General features: G+C 40.1%; 1 protein-coding gene across 1 annotated transcript in view; it reads left to right on the forward strand.

Annotated features, from left to right (window-relative positions):
- COL19A1 (collagen type XIX alpha 1 chain) overlaps nt 1-14,000 on the forward strand; it is a 320,803-nt gene that overhangs the window by 269,521 nt on the left and 37,282 nt on the right. Inside the window, exons 36-42 of the mRNA XM_084624334.1 lie at nt 384-434; nt 518-562; nt 1,769-1,795; nt 4,689-4,742; nt 9,587-9,631; nt 12,904-12,948; nt 13,051-13,113. Of these exons, the coding sequence (XP_084480460.1) occupies nt 384-434; nt 518-562; nt 1,769-1,795; nt 4,689-4,742; nt 9,587-9,631; nt 12,904-12,948; nt 13,051-13,113 (330 nt within the window). The remainder of the gene's footprint in view (nt 1-383; nt 435-517; nt 563-1,768; nt 1,796-4,688; nt 4,743-9,586; nt 9,632-12,903; nt 12,949-13,050; nt 13,114-14,000) is intronic.

A 14,000-nucleotide genomic window follows, 5' to 3' on the forward strand; every position in this document is an offset into this window, starting at 1 on the left:
GGCTAAGGGCAGGAATGGGAACAGGGATACAGGTGTAAGGCTCTGTGGTATCAGAGCTGGGAAGGGGGACACTAAGGAAGGAAACTGGAATCACCCTTGCTGGAAGTTCACCCCAATAAACATCGAATTGTTTGCACCTTTGGACTTGGGGTATTGTTGCTCTCTGTTCATGTGAGAAGGACCAGGGAAGTAAGTGGGTGAAGGAATAAGCCCCTTAACAGTAGTTGTCATATCTGTCACAAGACTCATTAACGGAAATGGTACTTTGGCTTTGTGTACTAGCAATTCAAAGAATGAAAAGCTGTTTTTCCATTGATTTCATCTCCATAGTTCATAGTTGTGATTTTTTTAAAAATATTTTCTGAATATTTTCATATTTTAAGGGTATGCCTTACAATGAAAGGAATGGAATGAGCAGCTTATATAAACTACAGGTATTTTTCTTTATTAAATGATTTAACAGTTTTTTCCTGATTACTGCCTTATGGAACAAATGAAAATTGTTTTCTTTCCCCAGGGAGGTGTAAGCGTTGCTACTTATCCTGGTCCACCAGGCCCTCCTGTAAGTATTTAATAGATATCATCTGTAATATTTAGTGTAAAACATTTACAGAGAGCTTCGCATCTTGCATGCAACTTGTTTGTTAGCTGGGTGACAGAAGACTTTACATTTGAAAAGTCAGAAAAAACAACTCAGATAGGATGTGACTGATACACATTAATAATAAAACACACATTTTGTAAGTGTGTGTAACAAACAGCCTAGCATACACTGAGAGAATGACTAAAATTTTAATTTAAATATTGAGAATTACAACCCTAGATTTTGCTGAAAAGTACTTAAAAAAATGCCAATACCCTGATTAAAATTAATGGGACTACTCCTTGAGTAAATGCAGTTTAATATGAATATAGGTTGCAGAACTGGGCACAAAAATAATTTGATCTTGGACTATATATTGCAGTAATGTAATAATTCTTAAAACATATAGTTCACTTTTTATCTTTAGAGGCAGTGTTGTTCAGTAGCGCATTAAATTTGGTGTTGAAAATAAGGAACTCATTAATTCTAGTCTAGTGCTGTCACTGACTCGCTGCATAACTTTGGACAAGTCTCTTAATTTCTCTGCCTCGGTTTCCCCATTTGTCTACCCTACCTCTCTGGATGTCGAGGAGAATGTGGGAGTTGTATGGAGTGAATGTATCCCTCCCCTCAATTTCCATGAGTCCCATAGGTGCTGCTGCCATCCTGGGTGAGAGCTCTGAAAGAGATCTGTCAGGCAGTGGTAACCTTTGGGCTATTCTGCCCCTTTGTATTCCTGTGGGTCTAAGGTGGACTCTGTCTTCCCCATCCCTCTTACACATACACGTGGCCTTTGGAGCCAAAGAGCCACATGGTTAGTGCCTTTGTGATGTTATAGCCATAGGTAGACTCCCCACCCTTGGGCATAATCATTTTGGCAGCTGTGTAAACCCTTTGTGGCCACTAATGAGGTGCTGCTTTCCCCTTTGTGACATTATTTGCACTTTGTGGCACAGAATCAAGCCAGGCCACAGATTTATGCCCTGCTCTGTACGATGGAATAACATACACTAGGATTTGACCCAAATTTAACTAAATAAGATTGCTGCTTGTAGTGATTCTGAATACACTACATGACCATTTTATTACACTTGTTGTTATATATTGTGGTAATGTTAAAGACATCACATTCTTGTCTAATTGTGTTAAGTTATTTTCTAATACCTTTTAAATCATTCTTTGCAGGGTCCAAAAGGTGATCCTGGTACTGTGGTATGTATATTTTATTGGAATGTGTCATTTCCGTCATACTGACAAGTGTGTCTTCATGAGTTGGGATGTGGGGATGATGCTGAGAAAGGAGTGGGAGGACTTACTAGGGAACTGAGGACTTCATAGATCATCAGAAGAGCCCCCCCCCCAAAAATATCAGAGTATGGTCCCAGCCATGTGAGTGGGACAGTCCAGATAATCTCCTTGAGCAGGAAGTTACTCTATCAGTACATTTAAAAAACCTTGTTTTATAACCAAGGCTAGAGAAAGGTACAGCTCCAGGTCAATAGATTTCTTTTTACAGCTGTTAATGTTAATTATGTTCAGTGATACATTATATAAGCTGTCTGTGGATTTTGTTCTCTGTTTAGTAATCTATAGAGGCATTTAAGTATGAAGAATTTGTATTATTTCAAGAGATTAAATCACTACTTGAAGCAGGCCCACTAGAAATAAAGATGGAAAATGTTTTAATTTTGAGTCCAAAGCAGTAACATGTAAATTGAAATTGCTCACAGGAGGTGATCACATCGTACCACCATTTAGCAACCAGAAGACTGTTTTCTTAAGGAACAGTGTAATGAGGGATTAATGCTCAATAGTAATTAGAATATGATCAGGCTGTCTGCAGCTGCCAAGAAGTTGATAATAACTGGAGCTCCAGTACATCTCAATTGTATAGCTTCACATTCAAAACCTATCATAATAAAGCTGATTCACTGAATGCTTTGCTCTTTCTCCTCAAAGATTGCAATCTACCCTTTTCACAAAACCTTTATTTCATATATTTACATTTTTGGAACAAACAGAAAAGCTTTGCAATACCCAGGTTTTGGTAGATATTGTTTGTACTTTGACACCATTTAATATTTTTTCAGTTTTAATATGAAATTTTTAAAGAGCCCATAGGAAGCAAGCAGCTCCCAACCAAGATACATACATTTGCAATAACTGCCAAAGATCTTGCAAATCTCGGATTGGACTATTCAGTCACATGAGACATTGAAAACCATCCACATCATAGGCTGCAATTCCCACCGTCTCTCACAGACAAAAGGATGCCAATTTATTTAACATAATGCAGTGGGTGCCATTAAAAACTAGACATTTACCACTCACAGCAGTTAAATATAGCACAGTATAAGGAATGCACAAATACCATGGTCATGAGGGACAAAGCAGCACAAACCCACACTTATAGAACTGCACCACTGCAGTAAAGGAGGCAAAACTACCATTACATGCTTGTAACTCTCACCTACATATCTCATTGTCAGCTGAAACACCTACTGCCACTCCTAAACTTTCAGATTGCCTACATGAAATAGCTCTTGGATGATGAGCAGCTGGCTCAAGCTGAACCCAGGCAAGACCATAGTGATGCTGATTAAAAAGGGAAATGCTTTGAAAAGCTGGACAAGATGTTTTCTACACCTTCCATTGAAGCCAGACAGCCCTCATGTATCACAGTGGTGTGAAGCATTGGGGTCCACTTTTACTCCTTATTAAACTTGGATGGTGAGGTATAGTCAGTTTCCAAAAATGCCATCTTGCACCTCCAGCTTGCTAGGAAATGTCCCTTCCTCCATATGAGGACCTGACCATGGTGATCCATGCATTTGTCACCACCAGGCTGGATTAACATAACTCATTGTATCTAAAGCTCAGTGTGAAGATGATGCAATGACTGCCTACTTTCTCCATATTTCTAGTCACTTAGAACACATTACACCTGTGCACAAGTCCTTCCACTGGACAGACTCAAGTCAGCCTCTGATGACAGTTTAAGGTTTTGGTCCTCATTTTCAAAGCAATTAATGGATGAAGCCCCAGCTACATCAAAGACCAAATATATGAACCCATGTGATATCTGCACTCCTCTAGTATAGTGCAGGTTACAAAGCGCAGGATGAACTATGTGAAAGCTAGGAACAAAGCAGTCTCTGTTGAGTGGCTCTTGGTAAGGAACAATCTTCTAAAAGATATTGGGCGAATCCAAAGTCTCACCATCTCTAGAAAAAGCCTTACCACGGAAGTAATATTTGGAATTTGAACACTCCTTCTATTCCCAAACCACTCTCAACCCCCTAAATCCTCAGAAAACCTCTATATCCCAAACAAAGTTCTGAGCCCATTAAAGGGAGAAATTACAGAGAAGCCATGAAATCCGCTTGGGATTTTGTTATTGATTTTACGTGTAAAGCACTCAGATACTATGGTGATGGGCAGTAGTATAAAACTCCAAGATAGCTAGATAAATAGCTTGTAATGGTAAATGTCCCCCTTTATTTATTTTATTTTGTACTCACTATTACTTGTCTGTAAAGCTGAATTACTGTTCAGTAGTTGCTACATCATCTCACTCATTTTCTTGCTTTTCTTCCAAAGCTTGTAGACTTAATGCTGGAGTGCTCTTGATCTACACATCCCTAGGGAGAATAGGCTTTACTTAGGGAAGAGAGTTTTCCTCTGAAGCCCCTAGACGCATCTTTTTTTGACTGTCAAAAGGCAAATTCTGGAGTAACCTTGCAACCCATGTTACTTGTCTAATTGACAACGTACATTCAAACCTCTCCCTTTATTGACTGAAAGTGGTTTAGTGCTGACCTTGACCAAGTAGATACAGCAGAGGGGATTCTTTCTGATTAGGTTCTTAATCAAAACTGAAACAATTAATCAGAAAATAAACACATACTTGTTCTGGGAATAGTTCTAATTATCAGGTTATAAAAACAACACATAGCAAAAGCTGTTCACTCAAAGCAAATAGAATATTTAGCTGGTTGTTAAATAATCTTAAATTGAATGCTTTGCTTTTATTTACTATATTACTATTTTTATGTCATTCAGAATGCAGAATTTTTAATCTAAACTACACTTTTAAAACAAACAGGGAGAACCAGGTCCAATGGGACTACCTGGACTAGAGGGATTTCCAGGAGAAAAGGTACGACTTCATTAAAGAAAAATATCCTCTCTTCTTTTCCATTGGTATTGCTGCTACTTTTGTATATCTACAGTGTTTATTGGCAGGGAAATGTTTCCTTCATTTAAAAGGCTGTTCACTTGTTGATGGTGTCTATCTGCAGCAGAATGTTTCATGCAAGATTGGGTCTGCATATGTAGAAATGTCGTGTGCCTACCTGTCTTTTCATTTTCTGTTTAAATCTAGGTCTAAATAATACAATTCAATCAATGTAAAATCCCAGTTTTCCAGGAAAAACAATCTGTGTGTAGTCAGCCTTCCATCCATTACCAGTCATTCATTCTATTCCATTAGTATTAGAGCAGCCACTTTGATTTTATTCAACAAGTTACTTCCTTGATTAATGCTGATTAAAAGTGCAAGGCACTCCTTAGCAGAAGACACAAACCCTTTGATATGCCCCTAGGTATGTTGCCTGGCTTTTATTCCCCTTGACCAAACATCGTCTTCCTCATCTAGTCTAGTTATGCTGCCCCATTTTAAATGCATTTCTGAGGCAAAGATCCCAAATGATAGTGCTATAGGCTAATACTGTAACCCTGAGACTGTAACCCTGGGACTATCTGCATGCATGACTTATACAAAGAAGGCTAATTTAAATTATACTAAAAATCTAGGTAAGCAGATTGGATCAAATCCAGAGAGATGCTGAGTGCCTGCAACTTCCAGTGGGTCCAGTCCTGCTCCCAAACTCTCTTGCCTTGTAGGATTTGACCTGCTATTTTTAAATATGTGGATTGTAACCATTTTTGTTTTGCACTTCTGATGTTATAATGAGTCTGTATGTAGCCCCTTCTGGAGCATGTCTGATCCCCAAGCATGGTAGAGTCCACTTGCTCCTTCTTCCGGCTTTGTGTCCCAGTTTAGGACCAACGAGCACTGGATTCTCTTGAATCCATGGACTGATGGCAGGTCTCAACTCTTAACTTGCTAGTCACTGAAGCTAAACTACATTCTCAGTACACAGTGTGTCCAGCTATGGCCAGGTAAATAAGCTAATATGCAACCCTTGTGACTTCTAGGACATTACAAATTAAAAGCAACTGTAGACTAACAAAGTTTAAAAAAGGAATAAACACATTATTAAGAGAAAGGCTATGATTAATTAAGAAGGGGCAAAGACAGGAATTAGGTAAAGGGAACAGGCAAGGGAACTGATAAATGAATGAACAGATTAAACCTCACAACCACAATCAGACCCTTCCTGAAATAAAAACATTCTTCTAATAAGCAAATACAGTCAAAATCCCACATAGACTATACAAATAAATAGGTGTGATCCCAGAGTCTGCCTGCAGGTCCCAGGTGGTTGGTGTGAATGCTGTTGCTGTGTTGGAGCTCTATAGGCTGACAGAACAGAGGTGAGTTGTGCAGTGAAATTATCATGTAAAGGTTGTAGGCCTGACCACCACTTTGATTCCAGATGAGCTTTCAGTTGGCTGTGCACACACAAACCAGGGCTTTCCTTGCCCCGGCACCCTTTTTGGTCTATCTAGGTGATGTTTCCCAAGTATTCCTTGTTAAAGATGCAAGGCAGATCCCACATTGGGTGGAGCAGATCCCAGGTGGCCCCAACCCTGGCTTTCCCTTTGTAACGATGCTGGTTCTGGCAGGACCCAACTGAGAGTGCAAATTCAGGACAAATTGCTTAAATCAGGGAAGTTACAACCCAAGGTTGGGGTTTTTCACCTCTAAGGCAAACCAAACCATCCAAACAGAGAAGACTTTGGTCTCACCCCACTGGCTAACCACAAGTCACACAAGCAATTCCCTTAGACACTCCAGTTTCCCAGTATCTCCACCAGTGCCACTCATTATGGGGATAAATGGTTATGAAAACCAATACCCCAGTAAAAGAAAAAAGGTTCTCTCAATCCCAAAGGATCAAGCCCCAGACCCAGGTCTATATACAAATCAGATCTTACCCACAAATCACGCTGTTGCCAATCCTTTAGAATCTAAAATCTAAAGATTTATTCATAAAAGGAAAAAGATATAGATGAGAGCTAGAATTGGTTAAATGGAATCAATTACATACAGTAATGGCAAAGTTCTTGGTTCAGGCTTGCAGCAGTGATAGAATAAACTGCAGGTTCAAATCAAGTCTCTGGAGAACATCCACAGCTGGGATGGGTCATTCAGTCCTTCGTTCAAAGCTTCAGTGTAGCAAAGTCCCTCCAAAGGTAAGAAGCAGGATTGAAGACAAGATGGAGGAGCTGCAGCAGCTTTTTATATTCTCTTGCCATGTGGTCTCTGCTTTCTTTGTTCCAAAGACAAGCTGTCCAGCACATAGCATGGAAAAACCTCAGAGTTCTGTCCATAGGCATATCCCTGCATGCCTTGCTGAGTCACCAGGCGTGTCTGCCTTCTGTCAGTGGGTCAGTTGTATAGCTGATGGTTCTTAATGGGCCATCAAGCAGGCTAGGCAGAGCTGACACCAACTTGTTTGGGGTGTCCCCAAGAAGCATAGCACAAGTTTGAAATACAGACAGTATAAAGGCACTATTCATAACTTCCACTACAAAAATGATACACACATATAGACAGCATAATCATAATCAGCAAACCATAACCTTGTCTTAGACACCTCATTTGACCCCCTTTATATGAGATTTGGTGCCACTACAGGATCTTGGTTGCAACAATGATCTATATGGTCCCAGTTCAAGTCAATAATGTCACACCCTTGTTTTCCAGAGCAAGGGGGGCCTAATGGGTGAGGCTGGCAAACAATCTTCTCCCTATGAAGTCTTCTGACCCTCTTGGGTTTTGCTGAAGACTGGTTATTGGTTGGGTGGAAGAAGTGGCTTTGTTTCACAGACACCTAGGGGAGATGGAACATCCTCTGGGAAACTGGGTGTTTCCCATTGGCCAGGCCCTTGTGGCTGACAGGAAAATTGAAGTTCTTTTGCATGCTCTACGGAGAGCAACCCAGGAGGTCTGTCTCATACTCTTACTAGCAGCCAGTACCCAGCTGCTGACTCCCATCCCTTGAGCACAGTGCCTGTCCATGAGCAGGACATGGCTGGGCAGCCTCGACCATTTGGAAGTGGTTGTAGCCTGCAGGTGGCTACCTGGGCATTTCTGTCAGGCCTCTAGCCTGGTGACTCCTCTGTCCCAATCCCTGGTATTAGTTGTGGTCTCATGCACGTACCAAGCTGTTTCAATTGCTGCGGTCTCAGTCTCTGCATTACTCTCCATCTGTGAGAGCTCCTGGGAGCTGCATTTCTGAAGCCCCCAAAATGGCAAAAAGCTACATGTATTTTACTTGTTGTCTGCACCAAATGAAATGCCCAAAAGACTTTGAGATGTACCATCTAGTTAATGTCAATCTCTACTGTAGTATGTTATACTTGCATCTTTGATCTGAGGGTCTCAAAACTCATTAAAGACAATTAATGTGTTCTCACAGTACCTTGTAACGTAGTTGTGTTACTTATTACCATCGTCAACCCTATTTTATATATGTTGAAACTGAGGCATCCTGAATCAAAGAAAAAACCTATAGTAAAGGCAGAAGTAGAACTCAGAACTCCTTATGCTCTTAGACTCCCTTCCCGTGTAATACAGGACCCTGCATGTAGCTATAATGTTGGTATTAGTGCCAACTAGTTTAAGGTGACATAGAAGGAAAAGATGCTCGTACAATACTGAATTATACTTTGTTAATTCTGGTCACTGCCATGAGTATAAATGAGGATTATTTGGAGATCTGCATGTTGGTCAGATACTTGACTCTGGTCCATTTTAAAGCATTTTTAACATTAACTTTCACCTGAATATCCTTTTGATTGAACATAAGGGCAAATACACAAATGATGACTGTCGTAAATATAAAGGGAAGGGTAAACCCCTTTAAAATCCCTCCTGGCCAGAGGAAAAATCCTCTCACCTGTAAAGGGTTAAGAAGCTAGGATAACCTCGCTAGCACCTGACCAAAATGACCAATGAGGAGACAAGATACTTTCAAAAGCTGGGGGAAGGCAAAAACAAAGGGTCTGTCTGTGTGATGCTTTTGCTGGGGACAGAACAGGAATGGAGTCTTAGAATTTAGAAAGTAATCTCGCTAGATATGTGTTAGATTATGATTTCTTTAAATGGCTGAGAAATTGAGCTGTGCTGAAAGGAATGGATATTCCTGTCTTTGTGTCTTTTTGTAACTTAAGGTTTTGCCTAGAGGGATTCTCTATGTTTTGAATCAGGTATTTACCATCCTGATTTTACAGAGGTGATTCTTTTTCCTTCTATTAAAATTCTTCTTTTCAGAAACTAAATGTTTTTTCATTGTTCTTAAGATCTAAGGGTTTGGGTCTGTGGTCACCTGTGCAAATTGGTGAGGATTTTTACCAAACCTTCCCCAGGAAGTGGGGTGCAAGGGTTGGGAGGATTTTGGGGGGAAAGACGTTTCCAAACAACACTTTCCCAATAAAAATAAACCCAGATAAACGTTTGGTGGTGGCAGTGGAAGTCCAAGTGCAAAGGGTAAAATAGTTTGTACCTTGGGGAAGTTTTAACCTAAGCTGGTAAAAGTAAGCTTAGGAGGTTTTCATGCAGATCCCTGCATCTGTACCCTAGAGTTCAGAATGGGAAAGGAACCTTGACAATGACATTGCAGACAGGGAACTAAAATACAAGGGATTATATGACTTACTCAGTGCCAAAAATGAGTCAATGGCAGAACTAAATATAAGAATTCCCACAATCCTGCATCTCCTATTCTTATCAGATCTTTAACTAATACTGTTTGAAGACTCTGTATCCTCATTTGCTGGAAATATTACAATGCAGTGGTATCTTTTCCTTAGGGAGATCTGGGACCTGCTGGTTCACCAGGAGCACCAGGGTTACCAGTGAGTATGTTCATGAAAGAAACAGTTTATTTCTTGGGAAAAGTTGAAAAAAAATGTCAAAGCCTAAAAGATGCTCATCCACACTACTAATTACTATTTGTGGAGTACCAATAGTTTGCTAGAAATTTTATAGACATGTATGAAGACAAGATCCTTGAGCTACAGAGTTTCCAATCTTAACATCAAAGCCTTTTTAATAAAATGATAGGAGAGAATGAGATAAATATGTGATGCAGGTCCGAATTCAAGGTTGCTTATATATACTGTGTCAAAAAGTTTATGAGATTGTTCTGAATGTCCTCAGTTTATTAAAAGGCAAATAAAGAAGCCATTTTATATATTCTTGGAGATAAAAAGGCCTCTGAACATATTTCTAATATGTTGACATTAGGAGATGTCTCTGAAAGGCATTTAAGCTCACAGGGACCAGCCAGAAATTTTGTTGTAGGTGTAAAGATAAATACAACTGTAAAGGTAAATTTTAAATGTTCATTTCTTTTCCTACATGAAATAAATGCAACTTTTCTTTAGATTGCAATTTCAGTTTGCTTAAAAAAAAAGATATCCTCAGTTTTTCAGCAGGCAGTATGATAACAGCACTCAGTTTATGCAAATAAACTCATTACTATTAAATTTGGGAAGCTCCTAACCAGTTCAGGAACTGTTTTTTAATTGTGAATGTGTATCATGAATTTAAAAAGATAGTGGATATCTGTACATTGTTTCCATTATCCACTGTTCCAATAAGTGAAGAACACCAAGATTAAGCAGTTCAATTTAGTTAAGGTCCTCTAAAATAAGTAAAAAGCAGGGCTTTGGAGCTGTGCTCTGGCTCCGCTTCAGCTCCAGGCAAAAACCTGCAGCTCCACTGCTCTGGAGCTGCAGTTGCTCTGGCCACCCTGGGGACTGCTGCTCGGGCAGTCCCCAGGGCCAGCCGCACTAGCCGCTGCTCAGGCAGTCTCCGTGGCCAGTTGTACCGGCCACTGCTTAGGCGGTCCCCAGGGCCAGCTGCCCCAGGCTGCCCGAGCAGCAGTTGTATGGCTGGCCCTGGGGCTTTTCCAGCTGCAGCCAGTGCTGCTGGCTGCGGGGCTGCCCGAGTGGCTGGCTGCAGAGCCTCTCTAGCAGCAGCTGCTGTGGCTGTCCCCAGGACCACCTGAGCAGCTGGCTCCCGAGCCAGCTGCTTGGGCGACCCTGGGGTCAGCTGCACTGGCCACTGCAGAAGTCACAGAGATCATGGAAAGTCACGGAATCCATGGCTTCTGCTACCTCCAGGACAGACATAAAGCCCTTATATAACTGTTCATTCTCTGTGGATTTCTCAGTGGTTATGTCCCAAGTCATGTTTCAATGTAAAGTATTGTTCTCAATTCTGGCTGGATACAAAATATTTAATGAGTTTGTTTCATCTCTGATGTAAAGCATGCCATTACTTGTGATTCTGTGAAGGCCTGTAAAATAAAGTATTTGCTTTAACATTTTATATTAAACAATTTTCATTCATAAATTGAAAGGTCTATAACAGAATCATTATAGTTTATTAGTCTGGGAAGAACACTGGGAGTTTTTCCAGATATCTTACTTTAGGGGAGATTGGTCCAGTTTGACTGGAATTCGTTCGCTAGAATCTGGGAAAGCCACTTCTTTTCCACTTGGGGACATTAAATATCTTTGTATTTTAAGCTGTTTTCTGAGTAAGAGTTTTAGAGAAGCTCATACTAAGAAGCTAAAAAAAACTCCAGGGCCCCCACTTGCATAGAGCTAATCCTTCATTCCTTATGCAGCCAAAGCTTCTGCAGCAGTCGATGGGTCAGATCCTTAACTGAAGTAAATCATCATATCTCTGTTGGTTTTGTTTCAAAAAGTACAGTTAGAATAAAAGAGTTATGTCCATTACTGACTTGTATTTATCAAATATCAGAAGGAAAAACATTTGTGGGTTTTGTGTTTGTTTGCTTCTTGTGAGTAAACAAGCTGTTCATGTCATTTTTTTTAAACTTCTGAAATGCCTGCTTCAGCATGCCCCTTCATTATATGGTAAGTAGTGGGGGACAAAGGAAGAACATGTGTGGTATTAACTGTTTCAGCTAAGGCAGGGTATCAGAACTCTTTGCTGTAGATACAGAGTTAGTACAGGTCTAATCATGAATCATGTGTTAGGAACTGATGAGTGACAAGATGGAATTAAATGTTAGATGAGTTGGAGGGTACGATAAATTAGGCTCCTTACCTTAAGCAGATGGTGTCCTACAGCGGATGGACACTTTTGAATTAATGATGATACTCTTCACTACCTCGGAAAATTGGTGTAGTCAACTTGTACTTACAATAAATGCCAAGAGGAAGAAGTGGTTTCATTTTGGAAAATGGACAATAGATAAAGTGTTGAAATGCAGCAGGGGAGTAGTAGAACAAGTAGAATCTTATGTGTATCTAAGAAGCCCGATCAGGGCCAACAGTTGCATCAAGGATTAGTTTAAAAGGGGATGTGCCTTAGCCAAAAGTGCTGCACAGAAATTGGTGAAATCATGGACTGAAAAAAACATTACATTTGGTACCAAAATGAAAATTTATCAGACTACTGTACTCACAGTATTACTCTATGGTCTGGAAGCAGCTGCCTTAAATGAAACAGACATCAGAATGCTGGAGGCAGTAAAGGTGAGAGTTCTTTGAAAAGTGGCAGGTGTAAAGAGGAATGATTTAAAGACATTGACAGGAGAGTAGGATATGAAATGAGGGTATGAGATTAGCCCCAAATTGAAAAGATTATGAAGATGAGGACACTGCAGGAGGAAAACAAATGTTAGGATGCCAAAGAAAAATAATCCAAACACAATCAATGTCAGTGAGATCTGAAAGCCGACCACCAACTAGATAGTGGGATGTGTGCAGGGACATGAGCAGGCTGGGCTTAAGGGAGCAACAAGTCATGGACAGGAAGGAATGAAGATGCTGTACTGCTCCCGTGTCTGCATGGATTCTCTGGGATGAAAATAAGACGACTTGGAGAGTGATTTTCATTAGGCTAAACTAAGCAGTATTTGTTTTTGGACAAGGAATTGGATAAATATGAAACAAAAATAAACAACTGTGTTTAAAAGCATTTCTTACAAAATACTTCTGAAAGGTCTCTGAAAGCATTTAGTGAACTGTTGATTACATGAATATTTTGACCAAATAAGCATAATATTTTCTGTTTCATTTAAAGGAAATGGATATTTTAGGTCTGTTAATTTAGATTTTAAATGTTTCTTTTTGGTCTCCCTCCACAGGGAAAGACTGGATCTCCAGGACCACCAGGAATGCCAGGGGAACCAGTGAGTGCATGTTTGAACTCTGGCTTATTATGTTGCCATTCCTGCATACTAAATATAAAATGGAAGATTTTATATATGTGTGTGTGTTTTGTCTCATTTAAGGGTGAAAGAGGCCCTGTAGGAGACATCGGCTTTCCTGGGCCAGAAGGGCAATCTGGAATACCAGTAAGTAGTTAACTGTATAGCTAGTGTCTCCGATAAGTATAGGCTAGTGGTGGCTAACCCTTCCTGCTGCCTGCACTGCTGTGACTACACTCTACTTTTAGTACACTAGCTCAAATATTGTCTCCTTGAGCTTGGAATCACAACCCCAGCTCCAAGATAGACATACCCTTCATGTGCTCCAATCAGCCTTGTCAGAGATTACAAAATAAATAGATTTGACCCTGATAATATATGGAGAGGTAACCTCAAATGAACATCTGGTGCTGTAGAACCAGGCATTGGTCATGCAGGTCCAAGTTCATGCTGGATGGGGGTTGGGATTGTCATGGGTAATTATCCTGTTGACAAAAAGGATCCCCTGGGGGGGGGGCTGTTAGTTTGTTTGTTTGTTTGAGTAGGGATGTTAATCCAAGAATTCATATAGAAAATGGGGCTTCACCTAAATGAAGAGGTCAAATTTTCAAAAAGTGTCTTTACCCAGTGTTTGCCATTGTACTGAATAGAAACTGGTGTGTGTTGAGCACCTTTTAAAATCTGACCCTACAGCCTCAAATTCATTTAATTAGTAAAAATAATAATAGTTATTTCTATTCTGGTAGTACCCAAGGGTCTCAGGCAGGACCAGGAAGCTAGCTAGCTGAAAGATGGGTCACTATGTACAATATTTAACTGTCTCGGAGCAGCAACTTGTCCTTCTGTTTTTCTGTAAAGTACAATGCACACAAGTGACTCTTACTAAATAATAAATAAATAGCAATAGTTGTAACGTTATATGGAGTTAAAGGTGGTTAGGAGTAACAATAAAGTCAGTATTGCCAAGCCCAAGCATTAAAAAAATCATGAGCCAGCCCCCCAAAAATGTTGAGATGGGTGTAAAAAACATGAAT

The sequence above is a fragment of the Lepidochelys olivacea genome, assembly GCF_965140295.1.
Source record: "Lepidochelys olivacea isolate rLepOli2 genome assembly, chromosome: 3".
Taxonomy (NCBI): Eukaryota; Metazoa; Chordata; order Testudines; family Cheloniidae; genus Lepidochelys; species Lepidochelys olivacea.